This window comes from Pseudoliparis swirei, chromosome 7, assembly GCF_029220125.1.
Source record: "Pseudoliparis swirei isolate HS2019 ecotype Mariana Trench chromosome 7, NWPU_hadal_v1, whole genome shotgun sequence".
Lineage (NCBI taxonomy): Eukaryota > Metazoa > Chordata > Actinopteri > Perciformes > Liparidae > Pseudoliparis > Pseudoliparis swirei.
In genome coordinates, this window is record NC_079394.1 from 507,323 (window position 1) to 517,322 (window position 10,000).

General features: G+C 50.7%; 1 protein-coding gene across 3 annotated transcripts in view; it reads left to right on the top strand.

Annotated features, from left to right (window-relative positions):
• trpv4 (transient receptor potential cation channel, subfamily V, member 4) overlaps positions 1-10,000 on the top strand; it is a 24,387-nt gene that overhangs the window by 6,691 nt on the left and 7,696 nt on the right. For 2 of the 3 annotated variants that reach the window (XM_056418830.1, XM_056418832.1), the window contains exons 2-8: positions 918-1,079; positions 2,762-3,186; positions 3,718-3,893; positions 5,066-5,218; positions 6,611-6,751; positions 8,870-9,168; positions 9,245-9,424. In XM_056418830.1, coding sequence (XP_056274805.1) covers positions 1,071-1,079; positions 2,762-3,186; positions 3,718-3,893; positions 5,066-5,218; positions 6,611-6,751; positions 8,870-9,168; positions 9,245-9,424 — 1,383 coding nt within the window. In that variant the 5' untranslated portion in view covers positions 918-1,070. The remainder of the gene's footprint in view (positions 1-917; positions 1,080-2,761; positions 3,187-3,717; positions 3,894-5,065; positions 5,219-6,610; positions 6,752-8,869; positions 9,169-9,244; positions 9,425-10,000) is intronic. The other variant, XM_056418831.1, reaches the window with a different exon arrangement.

Consider the following 10,000-nt stretch of genomic DNA (forward strand, 5'->3'; position numbering starts at 1 on the left):
TGAGCGGGTATAAATACCTGGGAGTCCACATCACCGAGGATCTGACATGGTCAACAAACACAGACACTCTGGTGAGAAAGGCAAGGCAGCGCCTCTACCACCTCAGGCAGCTGAGGAAATTTAAAGTTTCCCAGAGGATCCTTCAGTCCTTCTACTCTGGAGCTGTAGAGAGCGTCCTGACAGGAAGCATCACAGCCTGGTTTGGCAACTGCTCCGCTCAGGACAGGAAGGCTCTGCAGAGAGTAGTGCGTTCGGCTGAGCGCACTATTGGAACTACACTCCCACCCTGCAGGACTTGTACACCAGGAGGTGCAGAACCAGAGCCGGCAGGATCATGAAGGATCCTCACCACCCCAACAACAGACTGTTTCAGCTGCTGCGGTCAGGCAGGCGCCTCCGTAGTCACGCTGCAAGAACAGAGAGACTGAGACGGAGTTTCTTTCCTCAGGCCATCAGGACTGTGAACTCCGACCTCACCAGGACCCCCACATAGACCCACACAACTGCCCCTCTTAGGCACACACACACACACACACACACTTACTGTAAATATTGTGTTGTTTTTTATTTGTAAATAGTGTGTACTTGTTGCCCTTGCACATTCCTGCTGAGCATTGCCACTTTCATTTCACTGCACACCCTGTGTGTGTATGTGACAAATAAAACATCTTGAATCTTGAATCTTGAATCTTGAGTGTGACCCCATCTCCCCTGAGTGTGACCCCATCTCCCCTGTTTGCCCGTCTGGCTTGGATCGGTTGTCAATGTCATGAACAAAGGCAGGAAAGCGTATGAGCGGTAACGTGTGTGTGTGTGTGTGTGTGTGCGTGTGCGTGTGCGTGTGCGTGTGCGCGTGTGTGTGTGTGTGTGCCGGGTTGTAAAGCCTGTCTGGTGTTGAACAGACTGTGATTCTGCAGGAGGAGGCGTGGTGACCTGCCGGCCCGCTGACGGAGCTCCTCTGGAGTCGGACCTCCATCTTGTGTCTCTTGTTTCCACAGGACGCCCACGTGCTGCAGCAGCATTCCAGTTTCCCCTGAAGAGGAATTTGCCACCCCGCTGTGACCACAGGGATGAACGAGGTACAGAGGGGTCATGACTTCAGTCTGGAGCAGAGGGACCGTCAGAGGTCGCTCACCGGGCTGTCGGAACGGGACTTTAAAGTAGATGAGTGTTTCATCGCCTGCATCTTTATCCTCCTTCCTTATGAGACCTGGACATGGATCACTTCCACCAAGGAACACAAACACCCACATACATGAATAACTATATCAATTATATAAAAGCACCAAATGCCTTATTGATGGAAATGACAGAAGCTCATAGCCAAGTGTTTTAAGCTCATAGTTTCTGAGTTATGAAATCTGTAGGAAGTGAAACATTCCTATTGTACACATGCACAGTGTAGAATCTAAAGCTATTAAAGGCTCCCGTGAAGTCTTTATGAGTTGAACTGTTGTTTCTTTTGACTTCTAGAAGCTCCACAGAGCTGTAAGTGCACTATTCAATTCAATTCAGTTTATTTGTATAGCCCAATTTCACAAATTACAAATTAGTCTCGGAGTGCTTTACAATCTGTACACATAGACATCCCTGCCCCAAAACCTCACATCGGACCAGGAAAAACTCCCAAATAACCCTTCAGGGGGAAAAAAAGGGAAGAAACCTGGAGGAGAGCAACAGAGGAGGATCCCTCTCCTAGGATGGACAGATGCAATAGATGTAATGTGTACAGAAGGACAGATTTAGAGTTAAAATACATTCAATGAATATGACAGAGTGTATGAATAGTTCATAGTAGGCATATTCCACGATGGAGACCTCCACGATCCATCAGGCAGATGGCGGTGGGGAGGAGGAGTGGGCGGAGTCTCAACAGTGGGCGGAGTCTCAACAGGACAGTGGCGTAGTCAGGAGCAGGAATTCCACGACCCAGACCTCGATGATCCATCAGGCAGATAGGATCTATGTCGTCTCATAGGGTCCGATGACCCCATGAGACGTGAAGTCACAAGGACTCCGGGGAGAAAGCAGAGTTAGTAACATGTGATTGAGAGATGAAAATTCATCCTTAAGGAGAGAAAAAAGAGGAGATAGGTACTCAGTGCATCCTAAACGTCCCCCGGCAGCTATAAGCCTATAGCAGCATATCAAGGGGCTGGACCAGGTGAACCTGATTCAGCCCTAACTATAAGCTCTGTCAAAGAGGAAAGTCTTCAGTCGACTCTTAAACGAGGTGACTGTGTCTGCCTCCCGGACTGAAATTGGAAGCTGGTTCCATAAAAGAGGAGCTTGATAAACTAAAGTCCCCATGGCGGCTCCACCACACACTGATCAACAGGATCTCCTCTATATATCTTCTTATATATATATCTTCTTATATATATATATATATATAAAAATACCTTCTTATATATATATCTTCTTATATATATATCTTCTTATATATATATTCTTATATATATCTTCCTATATATATGTCTTCTTTTATATATCTTCTTATATATATATTCTTATATATATATATATATATCTTCTTATATATATATATATCTTCTTATATATATCTTCTTATATTCCAACAAGATAAGGGAAGGATGCCGTTGGCTCGGAAACATTCATGTTTAGAAGAATTGTCTAAATGTTTCATGAGGATGAAACACGTTGACGTTCGACCTCTCTGAAGCACCGGGCGCTTTCAGAGCACCTTATAAAACGGATCGTTCTTCTGGTGCGAGGCCTCCTGACATCGTGTTTGTTCCAGGGCCGCTCGGCTCTCCTCAGACGGTGCCACCTCGCTCTGTCCAGGGCTGACCCCTCCGGTTCTGCGGACTCTGGGGACGGCGCGGCGGCGCGGCCGGAGAGCGATGCCGGCCTCGCGCTGTCGGAGCTCCCCCGGCTGTTTGAGAACGAGGACGGAGCCCCGTCGACTCGGGACGACGGTCCCGATTCGGCCCCGGAGCCGGTTCCGCCCGGCCAGCCGGCTGAGAGCAGGCAGAACCTGCGGATGAAGTTCCAGGGTGCGTTCATGAAGGGCATTTCCACCCCGATGGACCTCTTGGAGTCCACCATGTACGAGTCCAACGGGGCTCCGGGGGCCAAGAAGGCCCCCATGGACTCGCTCTTTGACTACGGGACCTGCAGGAACACCAGCAACCAGAAGCGGCGCCGGAAGAAGCTCCCGAGAGGGTGAGAGGAGCCTGCTTCTGTTTCCTGACAATGCATGTGTGTCCAGGGTTTAACAACATCACATTATTAAACACACAGAACCACGTTGAGTTTGGGGGAACTCGGCTCCTCTCCAGGGACAACGGGCGGGACTGGAAACATGTTGTCTTAAAAATAGAAAACCTCCTACAACTACGGCTCTGTAGACATAGGTGTGCCACAAGAGGAAGTATGCACACACACACACACACACACACACACACACTCACCCACACACACACTCACGCGGCGGACCAAGAAGGGCCTCTTTCAGCCCTCCCTGCGAACAGAGGGCAGGCTGTTGCTCTGCAGCCGGTGAGCTCATGGCGGTGGAGCCGCCCTACCTGTCCTCGACACAGAGCTCTATTGACGGGCCCTCAGGCGGAGGACGGTGGCGTGAAGATGGCGTGTGCATCAAACACCATTCAGCTCTTAATGTGATGTGAAGGAAACGCTAAACAAGTCAAAGGGAATCTATTATAAGCGTGTGATGTCATGTTTGTGTCTCCTTAGTAAAACGGAGACGTCCTGTGATGAAGGTCCCAGCTCGGAGCTGCCGAAGGTGATGAAGGTCTTCAACCGCGCGCTCCTCTTCGACTGCGTGTCGCGGGCGGACCCCGAGGCCCTGGAGGGCCTGCTGGAGTACCTGCACAGTCACGGGAAGAGGTTGACTGACGAGGAGTTCAAAGGTGAGGCGCCGGGGGTCCCGATGTCCGAGCCGCCCGCCGGCCCTCGGGACCGGGCCGGGCTTCGGGTCGGACCGGCGCAGCTTTCAGTGATGATGTCATCACACAACTGTCGACCGAAGCAGAAACTGATGGTTTCCCTCCGGCCCTCTGGCTCCTCCCCTCTATTGTTCTCGGCTCAAAGAATGTGAGGAAGCGGTGGTCTGCTTCCTGAGAGCTGCTTCAGGCTCATCACGAGCAGCCGAGAGAAGTCACAGCCGGCCGTCACCTCCGGCCACGCGGCTTCACGCGGCTTCCTTTAGTCTTCCTTCAGTCTTCCTTTAGTCTTCCTTTAGTCTTCCTTCAGTCTTCCTTTAGTCTTCCTTTAGTCTTCCTTCAGTCTTCCTTTAGTCTTCCTTCAGTCTTCCTTCAGTCTTCCTTTAGTCTTCCTTCAGTCTTCCTTTAGTCTTCCTTCTCAAAAACAACTACTGACGGCTTCCTTGACCCGGTTCTGAATGGCCAAACGTCTATCTTCTGCTGTTGTTACGCAACCTTCTGGTTCTCAGTGTATGTCGGGCGACATGCCAGGAGGTCACATTTTCAATGACTTCTGTTCCAACGGTCCTCGTTCAGTCTGTGGGAACATCTCAGTAGTTCTAAACATTTGATTTAAGTTCAGCTGAAGCACCTTAACTGAACGTGAAGCTATTAAAAGTGTGTAGAATGAGTTAACTTAAGCAAGAAAGTGGAGACATCTAAACAACTACTTTACCTAAAAGTAACACGTGAATGTGAAATGATATAGCTCAAAGATGTAATAAATGGTTAGTATCGATAGCTCAATGCATTAATAACTACATAGCACATATCACATGGTTAGCTAAAGGTAATATATAAACTGTTGAGTTAAATAGCTAAACCTAAATGTAAAATAGCTTAGAAATCATTAGAGGTGAACAATTAAAAGCATGGCTACTGGATAAGTGGGTAAAATGTGAAGCTTCATCCAAACAACACAAACCTGCTCAAAGCAACCGAACCGCGAACAATTCATTTGGATGGAACACATATTATAACAACTTCCTCTTTGCTGTTGGTCCCGTGTTGATCGTCATGGTTCATAATTCAGATGAACGTGTGTTGAAGTGGAGGAAGGTGCACTTTATGACACGTTCATAACTCCACCTCTCCACCAGAACTGTCCACGGGGAAGACCTGCCTGCCCAAAGCGCTGCTGAACCTGTACGGCGGGCAGAACGCCACCGTGCCTCTGCTGCTGCACGCCGCCCAGCAGACCGGGAACCTGCGGGAGTTCATCAACACGCCCTTCAGGGACGTCTACTACCGAGGTGAGGACGCCACACGAGACCACGTGTGGAGGAGTTGAGATGTGGAGGAGTTGAGATGTGGAGGAGCTGAGATGTGGAGGAGTTGAGATGTGGAGGAGCTGAGATGTGGAGGAGTTGAGATGTGGAGGAGTTGAGATGTGGAGGAGTTGAGATGTGGAGCAGTTGAGATGTGGAGGATTTGAGATGTGGAGGAGTTGAGATGTGGAGGAGTTGAGATGTGGAGGAGTTGAGATGTGGAGCAGTTGAGATGTGGAGGAGTTGAGATGTGGAGGAGTTGAGATGTGGAGGAGTTGAGATGTGGAGGAGTTGAGATGTGGAGGAGTTGAGATGTGGAGGAGTTGAGATGTGGAGGAGCTGAGATGTGGAGCCCCGAGGAGGAGTTGAGATGTGGAGGAGTTGAGATGTGGAGGAGTTGAGATGTGGAGGAGTTGAGATGTGGAGGAGCTGAGATGTGGAGGAGTTGAGATGTGGAGGAGCTGAGATGTGGAGGAGTTGAGATGTGGAGGAGCTGAGATGTGGAGGAGCTGAGATGTGGAGGAGCTGAGATGTGGAGGAGCTGAGATGTGGAGGAGCTGAGATGTGGAGGAGTTGAGATGTGGAGGAGTTGAGATGTGGAGGAGCTGAGATGTGGAGGAGTTGAGATGTGGAGGAGCTGAGATGTGGAGGAGTTGAGATGTGGAGGAGTTGAGATGTGGAGGAGCTGAGATGTGAGAGTTGAGAGATGTGGAGGAGTTGAGATGTGGAGGAGTTGAGATGTGGAGGAGCTGAGATGTGGAGGAGCTGAGATGTGGAGGAGTTGAGATGTGGAGGAGCTGAGATGTGGAGGAGTTGAGATGTGGAGGAGTTGAGATGTGGAGGAGTTGAGATGTGGAGTTGAGATGTGGAGGAGTTGAGATGTGGAGGAGTTGAGATGTGGAGGAGTTGAGATGTGGAGGAGTTGAGATGTGGAGGAGTTGAGATGTGGAGGAGCTGAGATGTGGAGGAGCTGAGATGTGGAGGAGTTGAGATGTGGAGGAGCTGAGATGTGGAGGAGTTGCTGAGAGAAAGAAGCCGTTTGTCTTGTCAGTTCCATAAAGTTGGGGATCCTTCATTGTCCACCGACTCGAAGCCTTTCACTCTTTGCAAAAAATGTATTCCAACTTAAAATCTGTTGCTCTTCCTGGTTTTCTCCATGTTTTTCTTTCTTTATCACTTTGCTTTTCATTCGTATGAAAATGTCTTTTTTTGTTTCTTTGTGTTTTGACCCCATGAATAACCATCAATATGTCAGTGTTTACACTCAAACTCACAATTGGACTTTCTTTTGCGACCAGAACACATGTGATCGGTCCTCTCGTGGACAGCCTCGTGCTCTCAGCTGCTGAGGTTGAACGTCTCCTCCTGTCCCTCCAGGCCAGACGGCGCTGCACATCGCCATCGAGCGCCGCTGTAAGCCGTACGTGGAGCTCCTGGTGGAGCAGGGAGCGGACGTCCACGCCCAGGCGAGGGGACGCTTCTTCCAGCCCAGGGACGAGGGCGGCTACTTCTATTTCGGTAACGAGCTTCTGTCAGAACATACGAGTGTGGAAACAAAAGAGATGACTGTGCTTCTGGATCAATGCTTTCAGCCAACATGTGTCAGGTGTCAGTGATGACAGAGCGGCGGATGGAAGGCTGCGCTGTCGGTCATGATGCGCTGTGTCTGGTGTCAATGACTTCAGTTTCTGCTTCTCTCACACGGGGGGAGGTTAACCCCAACCCTCTCCAGCTCATCGTGACTCCACTGCTTTGTGCACGACAGCAACTGCCAGATCAAATAGTTGGGCCGCGGTCCTGGAAACCTGCTGCCGTGGCACAAGCCCCGCCCTTCCTGAACAGAGCAGACAGTCAGGATACTGCTGGGGTCCAGAGCTGAAGTCCACCGCATAGCCAAAAGGTTTTCTGAAGGATCGTACGAGAAGTCGTCATGAGTGACAAACACGTGAGAAACACATGCGTCACATGTTCAAGGAGTTGAGGGAAGGAGGTCCGTGTTCCACAGGGACCCTCCAGGGCTTCACTGAGCGGTGAGGGGGAACTCAACACTGCCCTCTGGGGGTCTGTTCAGGCATTACAGGCCATGTCATTGAGCTGACTCAATACGACAATAAGCGCATCAACCATGAGAACAGACTCAGAACAACAAGAATCAAGAAGGCAACGCTTCTTCAAGAAGGCCAAACTCCAGAGTGCCACTGAAGTGCACTTCTGTTTTCACTCAAGGTCCAGTTGGATAGATGTGTTTCTCGTTGAAGACGTGGAGACTTCCTGCTGTCGGTGATGCTCCGCCTCCCTCATCAGGAGGCGGAGCCCTGTTCCGCCTGTTTGAGCCGTCAGAAGATAATTGCAGCAGATATAATTGATTTAAATGTGACTTCCCTAAAACACTGAAATAACGGTATCTTATGTTCTGTTTTTTACCAACTCAATTTTAAGAATAGTTGTTTTTTATTTCATTCATGCATTATATTTCTCACTCGTCACAGAGAAGATGATTTCTATTTGCACTTAGCACGGTTGTCATTCCCAAATCCCGGCGTGTCCGGCCAGTGAGAGCGATGTGCTGCGGCGAGGGAGCAGGAAGCTGGCGGGAGTCGGCCTCCCGCTCTGCAGCGCCATCACAAGAGGAGCGTCGCCATGGGGGGGGACAGTCATCTTTCACCCATGGCAACAGCTCCTTCAGCAGCTGCTCTTGCCCCCCCCCCCAACAACCGCTAATGGTCCTGTCTTCATAACGGAGTTGAGTCTCGTCGGTTAGAACGCTTCAAAGGCAGCGGCAGCTCCCAATGAACCCTGAGAGGGTCAGAGGACTGTTCATCTGGAACACCTTCAATATCCTGGGTCTCTCTCTCCCTCCCCCTCTCTCTCTCTCCCCCCTCCTCTCCCCCGTCTCTCTCCCCCCATCTCTCTCTCCTCTCCCTCTCTCTCTCTCGCTCTCTCCTCTCTCCCCTCTCTCTCCTCCCTCCTCTCTCTCTCTCTCCTCTCCTCTCTCTCTCGCTCTCTCTCCTCCCTCTCTCTCTCCCTCTCCTCTCTCTCTCTCTCCCCTCCTCTCTCTCTCTCTCTCCCTCTCTCCCTCTCTCTCCATCTCCCTCTCTCTCTCTCCCTCTCTCTCTCTCCCTCTCTCTCTCTCTCCCCCCCTCTCTCTCCCCTCCTCTCCTCCTCCATGCTCCTCTCTCTCTCTCCCCTCCTCTCTCTCTCTGTCCTCTCTCCCTCCTCTCTCTCTCTCCCTCCCTCTCTCTCTCTCCTCCCCCCTCTCTCCCTCCTCTCTCTCTCCCCTCCTCTCCCCCTCTCTCTCCTCTCCTCTCTCTCCTCTCTCTCTCTCTCTCCCTCCTCTCTCTCTGTCCCTCTCTCCCTCCTCTCTCTCCTCTCTCCTCTCTCTCTCCTCTCTCTCTCCTCTCTCCTCCCTCTCTCTCTCCCACCTCTCTCTCTCTCCCCTCTCTCTCTCCCCCTCCTCTCCTCTCCCCCGTCTCTCACCCCTCCTCTCCCTCCCTCTCTCTCTCCTCCTCTCTCTCTCTCTCTGTCCCTCCTCTCTCTCTCCCTCCTCTCTCTCTCTCTCCTCCCCCTCTCTCTCTCCCTCCCCCGTCTCTCCTCCTCTCCCCCCGTCTCTCCTCCTCTCCCCCTCTCTCTGCCTAGGTGAGCTGCCTCTCTCTCTGGCTGCATGCACCAACCAGCCGGACATCGTGCACTACCTGACTGAGAATCCTCACAAGAAGGCCGACCTGCGGCGCCAGGATTCTCGTGGGAACACGGTGCTGCACGCTCTGGTGCACATCGCGGACAACACCAAGGACAACACGCGCTTCCTCACCAAGATGTACGACCTGCTGCTCATCAAGAGCGCCAAGCTCTACCCGGACTGCCACCTGGAGACGGTGCTCAACAGCGACGGCATGTCGCCCCTCATGATGGCCGCCAAACTGGGCAAGATCGGGGTAGGGAGGAGGATGAGAGTCGAGAGTCGATCTACAGGCCTGAGGTCGAGAGGTCAGCCTCTCCGTATCCCTACAGGTCTTTCAGCACATCATCCGCCGTGAGATCAAAGATGAAGACGTTCGCCATCTGTCCCGTAAGTTCAAGGACTGGGCGTACGGGCCGGTGTACTCCTCCCTCTACGACCTGTCGTCTCTGGACCCCTGTGGAGAGGAGCCGTCGGTGCTGGAGATCCTGGTGTACAACAGCCGCAACGAGGTGAGCACCGGGCTCCAGCTCACGCTCTTATACACGATATACATGTAGAGGCCATTTGTCCTTAGAAATCAAATAGAACTATAAATCAAATGTCCACTGATGCTCCGTGGGGGTTTCAGAGTTGACGCAGGCAAAAGAAAGTAAAGTCCATTTGGGTTTGTTGGTTCTGATCATTTATTTTACAAACAAACAAAACGCTGACACGTCCTCTCTTTGCTGATGCTGGTAAAAAAACCATCGGCCACCCAGGTACATGCTGGTCCTATACCCACCTCTACATGTAACCACAGGTGCAACTAAATATATTTAAAACAACAATCACAATGAACTAAACTAAAACTATCATAAGAAAAAAGCTCTTCTAACAAATCAAAATATAATCTCAATTAGCAATTAATAATCAATATAGCTTTACAATAAAACTAAAAATAAAAATAAAAATTCCTCGTTTGTTTGTGAAAACATTCCTGGCAATAAAACTGTTTCTGATTCTGATTCTGATTCTGATTCTAAATACAAATGTGAAAATAAATAGCTCCACCATCACGATAACAAGTTACAGCTGTCATGAAGCGT